This window comes from Populus alba, chromosome 19 (genome assembly GCF_005239225.2).
Source record: "Populus alba chromosome 19, ASM523922v2, whole genome shotgun sequence".
In the NCBI taxonomy this organism is placed as follows: Eukaryota; Viridiplantae; Streptophyta; class Magnoliopsida; order Malpighiales; family Salicaceae; genus Populus; species Populus alba.
The window spans coordinates 10437419-10453364 of NC_133302.1; the positions used below are offsets into that span (position 1 = coordinate 10437419).

Below are 15946 nucleotides of genomic sequence, written 5' to 3' on the forward strand. Positions count from 1 at the left end.
TTTTTTTTTAGAATGGGCCTTGACAGCATAATAATTTAAAAAAAAACAATTGCATGTTTGTTTTATTGTGAAATTTGGCACTTAAAATTTCAATTTTTTTAATAAACAAAACTAAATCCTATCTAATCAAATAAAAAATTAATTTAACGCTGGAATATCTTTTTAACATCTTGAGAACTATAAGAAACTATTAAAAACTAATTATGAGCTCAAAAATCCATTTAACTTAATTTATAAAAATCAAAATTAAAAAAATAGTCGTTAAAATCAACAATGCAATGTGAGGGAGTCCACATAAAAATTACCTTGGCTTTTAGTTTTTTTTTTTTAATTGTAAAATTACTCTATATAGTCATGAAAATTTTTCTTAACTCAAATAATTTTTTTCATTTAAAAAATTGTTGTGGCCCTTCCCAAAATTCATCACTCAAATCAATAAATAATATAAAACGCACTATCCATTATGTTATCTTCTTGATTTATCCAGGAAAAAAAAAAAACTTATAGTATTCTCTTCACAAACAAACAAAAATAATATAAGATTAAAAGTTTATGCAAAAAAAATCCATGCCAATTTAAATTATTGTTTATTACCTGCAAATGGGTAACGGGTAAAACATAACCCATACTCATTTTAACCCAACCCATTTACCACCACTACCTATCAAGTAACCGAATAAAAGCAGAGAATCATGGGAGAAAACAGAGATAGGTTTCAAACAAGAGCTGCTTTCTCAGCAAAGTAGCATGTGGAAGGTACATACAAGCTATTTGTGGATCGGCTTCAATGACGAATAATAAAGCCAATTGAGAAAATGATGGAAGATCGCCACCTGCAATCAGCACCATAATTAAAGAGAGGCATACGCCTCTACTAGGGCAGATAAAAGCGAGAACCCATTTACCAATACAATCGATTCCTGTATATTCAACAATTACATTGTAGAATTTGCATCTCTAGTTAAAGAAGGTTCAATAAAAGGGTTTCTTCTCTGACCTTGATAACAATTAAAAATATAGGTTACCGGGATTCCCAATCCTTCAACTTTTTGCTTCCTTTGGGTTTAGCTATAGCAGCATTCATTCCAGCCATTTTTGCATTGTACTTTGCCCGCAAAGGATCATTGTATGTCCACCTGCAAAATAAAAACACAGCAAGCATTTGTTTGAGAGACATACATAACAATCTATCCGAATTGTTTCTTTTGTTAGTTCAATAACCTCTTGATGCCAAAAAAAAAAAAAAAAAGGAGAACCATTCTGGCAATTTGATTGTTATTGTCACTATAACAACGATTGTTTTAGGATCCATTTGGCGGCCAATTCAATAAAGTAGAGACAAGCAAAACAATATAAAAGCACAAAAATGTAAAGGACATGCTGTTCACAACTGTCACGAGTAATTTAATTCAAAATGGCCCATCAATACAAACTTAAAAGATCGGCCCCCAAAAAAAACAGTGAGATAATTGTCATTTCCAAATCCCTTACCTATTTATAATTTAAGACAAGGGTCATAAAACTGAAGAATGTGATGGTAACTACCCTTGCTATCAAAAGAGAACGACTCTATAAAAGGAGTAAATATATTATCCCACCAGAGACGTGCATGAAAACACATGGAAAAGAGGAAATTTTATTTTTTTTATATATTTCAGGGGGAGCATTTGAACCTTGCAACACCAATTCCCAAGGCCTCAGCTTTGAGTCAATGCCTCTTTGCCAAAAAAAAAAACAAAACGGTAGAGAATAGATTGTTCATACTATAAGCCACCTTAATAGCCTAAATGGTTCACTTATACTTGGCGATGCTTTTGAATTAGATTGCGATCATCTTCTACAATTTAGTATAAAGCATCATATTCAAATTTGGATTTCAATTTCTTCATCAACAAGAATGTAATGCAAAACACTTACAAGTTTGAGACTAAAACTCAAACAAAATCAGAGTTTACGAACATATATAATATTCAAAAACTGCCATCAGGAACATGGAAAAGACCAATTCTGTTTCTTGTTATATATGCTACCTATGTCCTTTAGCAGATGTAAAATCCTTTTAGTGTATTTCAACAAGTGCAAGTATCTACCTTCAAACCTAAAACTAAAGGGGAATGAATGAGACCATCGAGTGCTCATGTAACAGCAGATATGATATAAAGTCAATTTCACAAAATAAGAAGAAAGATTTGAATGGACTTACGGATTGTTCCAATCAGTGGTATCCTCATTGACAAGATGGGTCCATTTTGTTCTTCCACTACGACCAAAGTGTTTGACTTGCATAACTTTGGGCAATATGGTTTTATCCATGTTATCTTCTCCAGTCGGAGCTGAGAAATCACGTTTGAAAATGCCATCTGTTCCAACAGTTGCTGCTCGGTCATCGGGCTCATCCTGGAAGAAAGCACCCTTGTGGTAATATTTCTGCATAAACCTCCACTTCTGCTTTGATGGTGCAGCAGGTTTCGGATTCTTCCTCTCCCACTCTCTCCTCTCTTCCTCAGTCATGTTCCGGACCCTCTCAATCTCTTCCCTTTCCTTCACCATTGCCTCACGGTCCTCCCTATCCCTCTTAATCCTTGCAATCTCTCTGACCTTCCAAGCCTCGTACTCCTCTGCCTCATTCATTTCATCATCGGTATCCACATCAGCAATATTTGCCTCCATCTCCAGATTCTTCTGAATCATTTCCTCTTTCTTTATCTCCTCAACCAATATTTGCTTGGTCTCCACCTTCCTCTCCTCCAATTTCTTCCTCACCTTATCCTCGAGTGCTCGTTCTTCAGCCTCAAGCCGCTCACGCTCAGCAATAGTATCCCTCTCCGACTTGGGCACAAAAACAGGCTTCACCATAGCCATCCCTGTCATTTCCTCCTCAGAATCAGTCTCATACTCCGACTCCTCTTCCTCTTCCTCCACTTCATCCTCCTCCTCCTCCTCCTCTACAGGAAGAAGCGCAGCCTCCTCTCGCTCCCTCTGCCGCAACTTCTCCTTAATCCTTCTCCTTCTTTCCTCCAACGCATCCTCGTCGTCTTCCTCCATATCCGCCCATTCTTGCTTCCGGGTCTCTTCCTCCTCCGTTGAAATAATCTCAGCCTGCCGAATCCTCCTATGATCCGCCCTCATTTCATCGCGATTATCAATCCTAGTCTCCGCCAGACGACGCAGCCTCGGATCATCTTTCCTGGAAACAACATCCAAATCGTCCCTGCTGGGGAAAGCTTTCTCCAAGGAAGCCACCCTAGCCATCCTAATATCTCCATCTTCTTCCGCATCATCTGCCCACTCCGGTGCTTTACCAGGCCAATACCTTTTAACCTTGGTCTGTCCAATTTTACCCCTAAGCTTATCCCTAATTGCTAGCGCTGTATCACTAACACCTGCTGTAACCGACATACTGAAGATCTCCCTCCCTTCCTAATCCCCGGTAGCTCAGTTTTGCTTAAGAAAAAGAGTTATGAAGGAGAGTGGGATTCAGTTACCTGCTATTAGCGAGATTAGGGTTTGTTGATTTTCCAATTTCAAGGATGGCTTGCTTTGCTGCGATTTATTTTATATACCAACATCACTCTTTTCTGCTTCCATCGCTCCTACAACATTAGGAGGAAACAAAAACGGCGGCGTTTCTTCTTGTTTTCTTAAGAGAAAATGCTTAGCCAATGAATTAATAGTAATAATAATAATAATAATAATAACATAAAATTCTAAAAAAGAAACCTATAAATTTGGTTGACATTCTTATCGTCATTTTATTATTATTATTATTATTATTATTATTATTATTATTGTGTTTTTGTTACTATATAAATTTTTTTAATTTTTAATTTCAGCCTCAAACTTTGTTTGGGATGATTTAGTCTTATTTAAGTAACAATTGATTTTAAATTATTATAAAAAAGTGGGATTGAAAAGAAAAGACCAAAATGAAAAACATATCAAATATGGATGGAGGCGTATTATAAGTTTTGAAAAAATATATTTTAGTTCTTCAACTTAAACAATCACATAAATTATAAAATTTTGGTTTCTTGAAATTGTTCCAATTCTATTTTAGTACAAATATTTATTTTTGTTATTTTTTTATTCATGATTAAGAGATGAGAGAGGGGGGTCATCGAATTATAGCGGTACAGAGAGAAACTTGTTGTTGGCAATGATTTAAGCCACCAAAATAAATAAATAAAAATTTGTATCAAATTGTTTCATTTGATGAGAGAAATTCATATTAGGTATTTTTGTACCTTAAAAATTCATGAAGAAAACATTAGAGTTCCAATTGATTTTTGATTTCGGGTTAAGTTTGGTTTTTTGAGCAGTTTTTTTAGGGTTTTTGAAGATAGGTTTTTCATGATTTCTAAGATGTTTTAGGTAAAAAAAAAAAAAAAAAAAAAAAGATTAGAAAACAAGTTTTTGGGTCAAAAGAACATAAGCCCTAATTTTTCACTACCACAATAATCAAAATCTAAGCAAAATAGATAACGCATCGTCTGTATTTTTTTTTTAAAAAAAAAAAAAAAAAACAAGCAACACAAATTTTTTTTAAAAAAATGCCTGACCCTTTTTTTCTCTAATTTTTTTGTCTACTTTTTATAAAAACTTAATTATATTTACATTAATATCATTTTTTCTCTTTTATTCTATTTAGAAAACTTCTTTTAAAAAATATTAATTTTTTGATTATATGTTTAATTTTTGAAGAAATTTTTCTACTTCATCTATAAACGTTTTGTTTTGTTAAATTTTTTGAACAAAAAATATTTTTGAGAAAAATTACATATATATCTTTATATAAAAAATAAAAATATTTAACTCAGGACGAAAAATAAGTAGCTAATTAAATAACATATAAGCTGTACACGATTCCTTGTGAAGTATCAAAAAATTAACCACTACCATTATCATGATAAAATTACTGAAACCAGGGTTGGGTTCCGCAAGAACATGCGCCCGTCCTACAAACAATTTTTTCATTTTTATACAAACACCAAGAATGCAACCTCGCTTCAAGAAAGACAAGTATCAAACCAATGAGGTACAGGATACCCGGCAAAATTTATTGAAAGGCTCTTAACTTGGGAAGAAGAATAAAAATGGCAGCAGGTGACAAGAGAGCGAACCGATAACCAAGATTTGCAATCACATTGATTATATGAAACAGTGCCAGGAATCTTAGCATTTTTCATAGATCATAAATACGACGACTACAAACTCAGCTACAAGAAGACATTGCCAGAAAACGTCTCCATAGGAGTAGAGTTGCTACCTCTTCCTCCTCCCTACACCTTTAAACCATGCGCGCTAATATGTTGCAACCTTCTTCAGCCAAATGTAGCAATGAGGAAAGCCTTATAGATGCTCATGAACTTGGCCACAAACGCTGGAAGATTAATCATAAAATAAAGTGTCAAAGAGCTATTTGAGCTCAATAGGCTTTATGAAAAGACATTCTGTTTCTACACATGGGAGCTGACATCCGATTTCAAGCAATCAAATTTTGTATAGAAAAACTAGAAAAAGCCTAGGATCATGTATCTCTCTGAAATATTTCCTAATGCAATTATTTAATCGTAATAACAGAGTGCTTCTCTAATGAAGTGTGCAGTGACATCTTCCGCAAGTCAAGGGAATAGATATGAAATCCATATTCAAGCATTCACACTTCGCAAACCAAGATGCTAGGACATATCAAGAGCGGATTGGATTTGGTTAGACAATGTGTGGTTGGTAAACAAGGATCGGTTTTTTAGCAAGGCACAGAATATATCGTCAAATACTTGATATGATTCCACAAGATCTAGCTTCATTCGAGGAAGGGATTCTAGTCAATTGAAGGGATTGAATAAAGATAATTAAAGACTGGATTTGTTATCTCATGTTTGCTTTTCATGAGAAAATACCAATTGAAGTGGGGAGGGTTTCTTCAAACAAGGAGCTGGGTCAACTATTCAATCAAATGATTTTGAGCATGTTTCCCATCTCTTCTCGAGAAAGAAGTGGGCCATTTCTTTGAAAAATTATTCTCAATTTCATAGGTGGCAATTCCATCAAGACCTCTTCATTAGTTGGGGGAATACACAACAGCACAAGCTCACAATGTTCTATATCAAAGATCGTGATCTGAAGTAGATAGATTTTGAATTAGTAAAAGTAAAGTCAATTGAAAAAGTTACAAATCTCAAGAGAAAATGGTGATAAGAAAATGGTGGACAATTAGATGACTCGTAAATGTTAAGAAAAATGATGATGCCTGTGGTAATATTTTATGAAATTCAGCAACTTGAGGTAAAAAAAAAAAAAAAAAACAAGGACAGAAGGCTATGTGTTCATCCATGCAATTTCTTAAAAATACTTTGAGATCTCCTGCTTCAACAGAGAAACTGTCCAAAAACATTTTGGGATGGAGTAAGCTTCATGCTGCAATCTTAATATACTTGGAAAGAAATGGAAACCAGCAATGCAAATTAGTTTATACTTGTGACAACTGATTCTATCAAATTGATTTCAAGAAAAATAAAGTACCTTCAAGGTGAAATATGGCTTTCTGTCCCATACGCATCCTATGTTCCTGTTGGAATATGAAAAACATTCAGAGAAGAATGGCAGGAGAGGACAAAAAATGACTTGAGATGCATTTTATTATATCTAAGAAACAACCCAGGCCATTCACATTGTCAATAATAGCTAACGCTTCCCTTTCACTGCTAACTTCATAAAATGCTAGAGTTTTCACATCAAAATTTCCAAAATAAATCGTTATAATCAAAATTTTCACATTCTTGTTACTCTACATTCATATATCTCACTCCTTTTTCAAAGGTTTCTGAATTTCTTCCAGGAAAAAAAGGCATCACTTGTAACATGTCATGGCGTGCATGCAATTGCCTAACTCTTTAGAGGTCCTTCGAAGAGACCACAAACATTTCTGCTATAATGTTGAATCAAACAACAATGTAAGCCATATCCTTGTATTTTACTTTATGTTTCTACCCCTTTATGTTCATTATGAATTAGGTGATAAACAGTAGTTATTAGCTCAAAGTCTCTCATTGTGGTGCTTGCTGGCATATGTGCAGTGAGACTTTCTAATCAATCAAAAATATCTAAGTAAAAAGAAAATAATTTAGACAGTAAGTTAACAAAATCAGTTTTGTTTACAGTTAAAGAACTGAGTTGAGATAAATATGATTAAAGCCAGTGTTTAGTTTTGTTAATCAATCGTGCAGACCATTTGAGTGTAACTTGGCACAAATCAAATGAAGCAAATCAGCTACCAAATCAATTTGCTCAGAGGGAGAAAGGAGTACTGTAACCAAAGCAGATAAACTGAGAAATTATAACGTACATAGTATGCAGCCCAATGGCAAACTTCATGCTTTAATTCCTCATCCAATTTCTTCAATAATTCAGAAAGTAGCTTCTGAGACAAGATATAAAAATAAAATAAACTTCAAGCCAAGGATAAAGTAAGAAAATGGTAGTTGTGGAAAAATATATTGAATTCCTTACCTTCAGAATAATTTCTGGAGGAATACAGTTAATAAGCAGTTCATACAACTTCCCTCGAACCTGAAACAGCCTAAAGCATATGGGGAATGTGTTTGGTTAGAAAATTTAAGTGAAGAAAAATGATTTAAAAGGTTATAAAAATCAAATCTTCATTTTCTATCAGACATCACACGACATAGGATGTTTACCTTTTAGGGCTCTGCTCCCTCATAATGTCTGAACATATTTCAGAAACATACTCCTCCCAGTCCATTGGAGGAATTGCTTGGTTACTTGAAAACGGATATCTACAAGCACAATGACAGAATATAAGAGCATTACTAGAAGCTGTGTGATGGAAGCTGTGTGATGCTACCCTTTTCCAGCAGAGAGTTGCAAAAAGAAAATGAGAAACAGCAGTACTAATCAGACAGAGATGGTATAGAGCTTAACTGTTGAACACGGCAAGTCTCAAATGAAAGTATAGCTCTTCTCAAACTCCTATTTGATTTATCTGCTATACGAGAAGCAAATCCCAGTGGAAGCTGTAGTCCTTCTTTCTTTCCAATAAATTCCAATACCTTAACAATCTGGACAAAGGAATTTCATAAAACTAGTTATATAAGAAGGAATAATAATAAAATTGACTATCTCGGCTAACACTCCTTAAGTGCTATTGTCTAATATGGCCAATTCCACAAAATATAAGTAAGAAAAAAGTGATAGGAAGAGATTCATGAGATAATTAATGTTAAAAAAACTCTATCCAGGCATAAGACCAATGCATGTTTGAATTTCCATGTCAAATTCCATCCCCTTGTAATAAATAAACAAATAATTGTTATTTTATGTGTTGGCAAATGCATGAGCTATTCAAATGTAACTAATCTGGAACATATATCAGTTTCCAAGAAGAAAACAAGACTTATCCAACCTGTTCCTCCTTAGGTGCATTTATTCTCACATTCAGACAGCGAGACCTAATTGCTTCAGTAACCTTTGAAGAACTGTTGCAGCAAAGAATTAGACGGCAAGAGGCACTGTATTTTTCCATTGTTCTACGAAGAGAATGCTGTGCTTCTCTTGAAAGCTTGTCAACCTCATTGAGCACTAGTACTGCCCTTACAAAGTAAAATATCAACAGTAAAGTTCCAGAAATAGGTAGTCAATGAGAATGAATGCTTTAATTACAACCATCCCAGCCATTCAACTGGATAAAAAAAAATTGAAAAAAATAAAAATAAAAAGAGAGAACCAACTGAAAAATGTAAGCAAATAAAGAACACTTGCAAGGTTAGCTTAACCAGAATGAAAAGTTGACATCACAAATGACCATTAGCAAACAAGCAATTCATGAAGATAAAAATGCAAATTCATAATGAGAAATCATTTAAATACAATTGAATGCCCATATCCACTAAATCAAATTGGAATTGGTTGTTTGCCTCAGAAGCCACTTGCATGTCACCAATCAGTGATCATCTAAAGATATGCAGATGCAACATGAACCTATGAAGATAGTGAACATTTATTTTATGTTCTAGTTTTCAGAGACAGTGAATAATAAATTGTACCAAAATCTTCACAAGAACTGCATCCATCTCAGACATTCACATATTCTTCTCAACTGGTTATAATTAAGTACGCATTTTGGTTTGATATGATTACTGGATACAAAGTACAGAAGATGTAAAAATATATATGAATCATGATGTTGAAAGAAAGATTAAACAATCCAAAATTACCCTTATATCCTTTTTTTCCTTTTGTATCGATTGGCCTATTCTTAGCCATCTCTTTAATTATCTCCTGAACTATATATCTGTCCTGGAATCCTACATCACTAGGGCTCAGCTCCACATGATTTGTGCTTGACAATGTGGTCAGCTCTAGATCGATAGTTCTACTTCCAGCCTGAAATGAAATCATAAATGAGAATTGAAAACGAAGAATTAGCAAAGGTATAGTTGATTTAAAAACAAAAATGATCATTAGAGTTCAGTACTGCTCACTCAGCTGCAATACCAAAATACTGTCTGAACTTAAACCATGTAAAAAAACTAACTTATCATTGTATAAAGTAAGGAGCAAAACATTACCATAGATTTGAATTAAATAAATAAATAAACAATATTACCCATCCCTATGGGCAAAACATATCAGAGAACTCTAATTAATCTGGCCAAAAACCTATTCATGTGGCAACTTCTATCCTCAGTAAAATGTAAGATGCCAGAGAACAAGTGCATTCTGGAAACAGAAAACAAACTACACACATCCCATAAAAGATTATTGAACATGTGAAAAAAAATCAGCAAGCAAAATTAAAAAAAAATAAATTGAAAGAGGTGAGACTTACATCGATTTTCCATGTCCTATTTTCCACCTTCACCTGCAACCAAACAATTACCAGAGTTAAATAAAATTCTTAACACCCCACAAGCTGTAAGTTAAAACCCAGGATAAAGAACAACAAAAATCCTTGACTAATTAATAAATGCAGAATTTTACAACAAAAAAGGGCCCATAAATCCAGATTGTGTTATTTTTCCCATCATTTATTTTCTCAGTAACCAAACAAGAGGCATGAGGCAGCACAAATACAAGTAGAGAAACAAACATTAAAAGAAACAACAGTAAAAAACAACAAAAAAAGAAAGAAGCGAGTGACCTTTTCAGCACTGGTGCCAAAGATCTGGCGGAGAAGGGCCATGATTAGGGTTTTCTTGCCAGAACCAGAGGGCCCATAGAAGAGCAAATGTGGACAGTCCTGTTCAGTGACCTAAATACCAAAAAAGAGAGGCATTAGAGTACAATAAACAGAACATTAATCAAAATACCACAAATTAACACTAAATATAGATTAAAACAAGATGGGGAGGTACCAGTTTCTTGAGGTTTTCGGCGATTTCTTGATGAACGATGACCTGGTCTAGGGTTTTGGGTCTGTACTTGTCAACCCACAACATCTTTCTTTTGATTCTTCCGGAGAGAGAGGTGAAAGGGATTGTAGTGGCGGGAAAGACTGGCGTGAGAGGGTGAAGCTTTTTATTTATTTATTTATGCGACACTACCCCGCCCTACAGGCATTATATTTTAGAAGTGAATTAAAAAAATTAAAAATTTATTTATTTATTTTATTTTAAATTAATATTTTTTTTATATCTTTCATATCATTTTGATTTATTTTATAATGAAAAGCATTCTAAATAACCAATATTACATTCACATGCATGCATAGTGTTATAGATTCCTAAAGAATAGTTTTTTTTTAATTTATAAAAAAAATAAATTATTTTATAATATTTGATAATATTATAATAAATAAATAAATACTTTTCAATATTTTATAATATCATGAAAAATACGTTACAAAATAAATTATTAATATTTGATTATTTTTTAAATTTATTTAAAATATATTAAACATTAAAGTTTATTAATAATATAACAAGACGAGTCCATTCCCGGAGCTAGCATTTTCATCAATTCCGTTAATATAATATTTGTTGATAATTTTAACAATTAGATTACAATAAAGTTGAATGTATGTGGGGATTACCACTAGTGACATCTCATAGATTTTACAGTAAACAATCCCTCACTAAAAGAAAATTCTTTTGCTATTTCATTTGATAAAACACTTTTTTATTATTATTAATGTAAATGTTCAGACCAGCTTGCGTGTACCTCTACTAATCTTATAGATTCTGATATTAACAACCATGTAAACTTATAGTGATTATCATCTTAGCGATAAATCACTTATCTAATATTAGCAGAGAATATGAATAACTTTCCTCAAAACTCAAAAAAAAATAAAATTCACACCATAATCGCAACTTAAAAAACCAACCGTAAAAAAAGGAAAATAGAAAATATAAGAGAAAAAGGTGATTGAGAGCGAGATTTAAGGAAACAAATTACCAAATAAAAAGGAATTCAAGAAGCTTCAATGGAGATTTTACAAATATCATAAAAAAAAAAAAAAAAAGGCCATAGAGAGACTTACAATGACTTGTTTCCTTTAAGGTGTGGGGTTTATTCTTTGTTAAAGAAATGGAAAGTGTAGAGAAAAACACTTTTCCTTTTAGGAAATGGTTGTGTTCTTCTCGTTGAAAATAATTTTTTTAGAAAGTAATTTTTAGTCAAAATTATTATTATTATTATTATTATATACTTTACAGTACCATATATTTTTTTATTAACATCATAATTCATTGAATAAAAGTAATAACAATTAAAAAAATATTCATAAGAATCCTAATTATTTTAATTAGAGAGGAAAAAATATTTTTTTTAATTAAACAACTCTCTTTCCTATATTTTTCATGTATTTCTTATATTTTGACCAAAAATATTTTTTTATTAGAAGTATTGTTTTTTAGATAAAATTTTATTATGATTATGAAAGCAAGTTTGGATTAGAAATAAAAGGAAACATACATCAACCATTTTTATGTATTTCTATGAAAAATATAGGAGTAATATATCTAGAAAAAAATACTCACAATAAAAAATTACCAAAATAAATATTATATTCTCATTAAATATTTATAAGAAATTTAAAAAACAAAACTCTTTATATTCGGTTAATGCATAATTACTAATAAAATAAATGTTAACATAACCATAAAACACATATTTCTTAAAAATTATGACATAATTGGATAATTCTTTAAATATCAATTTTATAAGTTTACTAGATGAGAAATTTATTCTAAAGCTAATAACATAACAAAAAAAAGGACATTAAGAATCATTTAACAAAAAGGCTAATCATACTTAGGCTTGGAAAAAAAAATCAACATATTTTGTCCAAGAAAACGATCAAGTGCACATTTGGTATAGAAGGCTAGGTCTATATGCCTATCTTTCCTTTTCTTTTTATAATGGGTGAACAATATATTATTATTGCATGAAATTTTTTTAATAAAATAGATGATGCATCATTGGACTAGGGAGACAAAATTTCATCTTCTAATTCAAATTTCAGCTATCTCTAGTGCTGAAAAAAATTTTGGGTACAAGTTTTGAGACATTAAAAAACTAAAACTAAACTTGTTTTAACCTAAAAACACCTTAAAAATATTCTAAAAACCTCAATAAAATCATTTCATCCCTAGAACACTTTTTTATTGCTTTAAAACTCAAAATCAAACAAAATTAAAAAAAAAATCAATTAAGGGCTCTTATTTATTGAGTTCCTCTCTTCAAGATGAATGCATTGACACCAAGATTATTTTTTTTTTTGGCTTGAAATATGGGTGATCAAAACCTTTTTTTTTTCTCCTTTTTTTTTAATGACTTTTTCTCTCATCTTTTAGAATCAAAGAAATGAAACATGATGAAAAAGGAAGTTTTAGGATCAAAACAAAAAAAGAAACTAAAATCATAATGACTAAAAATATAAAAATAGAAAACTTGAAGGAAAAAAAATGAAGTTTCCATTAAAAAAAGACATGCAATCCCCAATGGGGGAGAAAACAATAAAAAATAACCTATGCATTTTAGTTTTATTTTATATCACTAATGAAGTTCATTATTTTATTAATTAAAAAAAATAAAGCTCAACATTTAGTTTCAAAGCATTACATTTGCTAATGCTTTTTATATTTAGTGAATCACAACACACCGAGCCATAGAAAGCAGTAAAATAAATAGTCTTGATGTCCTTTAAGTCCTAGCGCTAAAGTTTAAGAGATTTTGGTATTATTATGGTGTTTTATGCTTTTGATGCTCTATTGTGTTGTGTTATTGAACAAAAGCAACATTTGATAATTTGTTATTATATTGTGGTGATAAATATTTAAATAAAATAAATAATATTTAATTAATTAAATTCTATTGTTATGCATTTGAGATATAAAATAATGAATAAAGATGGTAAAATATAAAAAAATATATTTTAAAAGTATATTTCAATTATATTAAATTATTTATAGCTTATTAATCTTGTTATGTGTATACATATGTGTATGATTTATTACATTAATTATTTAGCTTAAGAAACTAAAAAAGTGAAACTTAAATCATATAATAACACACACATGCTATTTCTATATAATTAATAATATAGAAAAATAAATATTTTGAAAATCAAGTTTTGCAAAACATTAGCATTTTTGTTATGCACAAGTTTGTTAAAAAAAAAAAAATACATTTTATATACTCTAATTTGGTAATTCTTTTCACTTTATCTGTATTTTTTTTAAAATTATAGTTTACATCCTAGATCAACCCAAAATTTTAAATTGAATAAAATGACAAATCTATCCTCATATATAATATAACACAAACATCATAAATCTTTTTTCAAACTTGATTCCTCTTTCTTCGGACATGATTTCTTTCTCTCCTTCCCATAAACACAAAATCTCACCACATCTATTTTCATAAGTTATTGTTCATAGAATCTTATTGTAAATCAATCGATTTCACTTCCTACTTTATTCTTCATCTTTTTCTTCAAGTACTATTGCTATTTATCTTTCTTACATTAAAAACTCAAATAGGCATTTGTAGAAATGGCAATTCCAAATTGTTTGTTTGGGATGATTTTATCAATATATCTTTTGTATTCTTTCTTGGTAAAAATACACAAGTAGCAACACATTTTTTTTTAACATCAGACCTGTAAGATCCCACATCGGCGGGTGAGGGGTGTGTTGTTGGCCTTATTAATAGTGCTGGTGCTAACATGTTGAACGCGTTTTGGGACGTCAGGTTCAGTAGTGGGCTCGCATTATCAGGAACAAAACCGTGAGGGCGGTAAGGCCCAAAGCTGACAATATTCAGCATGTTGGGCCGGGCTGTTACATTTGGTATCAGAGCCGACCTCACTGGCTGTCCGGTTGTGCCGACGGGGTCGTCGGGCTCCTTAAAAGGGGTGGATTGTAAGATCCCACATCGGCGGGTGAGGGGTGTGTTGCTGGCCTTATTAATAGTGCTGGTGCTAACATGTTGAACGCGTTTTAGGACGTCAGGCTCAGTAGTGGGCTCGCGTCACCAGGAACAAAACCGTGAGGACGGTAAGGCCCAAAGTGGACAATATTCAGCATGTTGGGCCAGGCTGTTACAAGACCTATCAAGAAAAATAGACATCATACCTTCTAAATTAGAGTTGGTTTTATAGGTTTATTTGAAGAAGAAACTAAATAGATTGAGGTGGTGATACATACGAAAGCTAATAGGACAACAATAACACATAAATTTTAATGAGCGAAAAAGGTTGCGTATACGAACTTTAAATTCATAACTTTATTATTTGAAAAACAAATATATGGTGGATATCTCCTTAAGAAGTTTACAAGACCTTTAAATAGGCCAAACAAATTTATATCTACTAAGAAACAACCTAAAGTCTTAAGGCATTAAGAAAATTAAAATAGAATCCAAAAATAAATAATAAATTTGAAAATATCTACAAAAAATAACAAAATTAGCTCAAACAACAACTTCTACACCGAATTCTAGGACATCCAATGGTTTGATATGTAATAGAATAACTCCTTATATGAAAATTTCCTATAGAATCACCTAGAAAAATCTAAGTATGATCTCTTGTTATATTTGTTTTAAGATGTTAACCTAGTTTAGCATGATCAAACCTCCTTTTGAGTTTATATTTGTCTTATTGATTCATAAAACATCTCTTAGGCCATCTATATAGTTTGCCTAGGTTGAATCTCCATCTAGTTATGTCAGATCTTCATCCAAATGCTTAGAACCTTCAATTTTTACAAGTTTAACTACATTAGGTAGACCAAGAGGCACCTATATCTCCGATTTTCACACCTAACATCTCTACATCTGCCTTGGATATGTTGCTAGTGGTGTTGGTGTTAAAATTGAGCAATATTGCTTTAGTACTTCTTTCCCCTTCATTGCTCATTGATGTGCTTTTATCTCATATTGGGTGAAAATGATGTAATTAGCTAAAGATGAAGTGGGTCTAAGTGGATAAGGATATAATGATTATATATGCGATGAACTAATGAAAGATGAAATGGATTTTGAAAAATGAGAGATATGGTAATGAAATGGTAAGGGATTGAATTGAGCTTTTGTAAATTGATCTAATCATTTCACATCTTGCTATTGCTATTGATTGATGCTATTTCTTGTTGTCAAAATTAGAGATGGTTTTTTATTATTAACTAAACAATGGTGGTTGGTTTTGTTGTTATTGGTTGGACAATGATTGCCAATTAATAATATAGAAATAAATAAAAGGTTTATTTTTTTATTTAAAAAATTAGTGGCATACTTATCAAATTATGAATCTATATGTAAAGATTTATACACATCAAATCTCATAGTCCAAAGGTTATAATGCACCTATGAATTATTTATTTTAATGATAATAATATGTTAAGTGTATTTAATGTGTATATCAAAGTATTATTGTTATAGGAATTATTCTACATCAAATTGAAGTTATGAATTCCTTGGATGC

General features: G+C 31.6%; 2 protein-coding genes across 3 annotated transcripts; both read right to left on the reverse strand.

Moving 5' to 3' along the window:
* Positions 1–713: 713 nt before the first annotated feature.
* On the reverse strand, positions 714–3577 carry LOC118027758 (uncharacterized). 2 transcript variants are annotated; one of them, XM_035031213.2, is made up of 3 exons: positions 2204–3577; positions 998–1136; positions 714–833 (listed from the first exon to the last, which is right to left on the reverse strand). In XM_035031213.2, exons 1-2 carry the CDS (start codon positions 3397–3399, stop codon positions 1022–1024), a joined length of 1311 nt encoding a protein of 436 aa, XP_034887104.1. In that variant the 5' UTR covers positions 3400–3577; the 3' UTR covers positions 714–833; positions 998–1021. The 2 variants fall into 2 exon arrangements, with proteins under 2 accessions (XP_034887104.1, XP_034887103.1); XM_035031212.2 differs by having other exon boundaries at positions 714–1136.
* Positions 3578–5116: 1539 nt separating this feature from the next.
* Positions 5117–10556, reverse strand: LOC118027757 (replication factor C subunit 3). The gene is made up of 11 exons (XM_035031211.2): positions 10374–10556; positions 10160–10270; positions 9848–9880; positions 9234–9402; positions 8423–8604; positions 7942–8078; positions 7698–7796; positions 7510–7579; positions 7346–7420; positions 6523–6568; positions 5117–5380 (listed from the first exon to the last, which is right to left on the reverse strand). Exons 1-11 carry the CDS (start codon positions 10455–10457, stop codon positions 5322–5324), a joined length of 1065 nt encoding a protein of 354 aa, XP_034887102.1. The 5' UTR covers positions 10458–10556; the 3' UTR covers positions 5117–5321.
* Between the last annotated feature and the right edge of the window lie 5390 nt (positions 10557–15946).

What these genes read in the sequence shown, in the direction of transcription:
- LOC118027757 (XM_035031211.2), bottom strand. Translation starts at nt 10,457, where the DNA reads ATGTTGTGGGTTGACAAGTACAGACCCAAAACCCTAGACCAGGTCATC. An exon ending in CCGAAAACCTCAAGAAACTG is followed by an intron (nt 10,271 to 10,373) that starts GTACCTCCCCAT and finishes TTTGGTATTTAG; the next exon opens with GTCACTGAACAGGACTGTCC. An exon ending in GCCATTGGGCTGCATACTAT is followed by an intron (nt 6,569 to 7,345) that starts GTACGTTATAAT and finishes ATATTCCAACAG; the next exon opens with GAACATAGGATGCGTATGGG.
- LOC118027758 (XM_035031213.2), bottom strand. Translation starts at nt 3,399, where the DNA reads ATGTCGGTTACAGCAGGTGTTAGTGATACAGCGCTAGCAATTAGGGAT. An exon ending in ACCACTGATTGGAACAATCC is followed by an intron (nt 1,137 to 2,203) that starts GTAAGTCCATTC and finishes TTTATTTTGCAG; the next exon opens with GTGGACATACAATGATCCTT.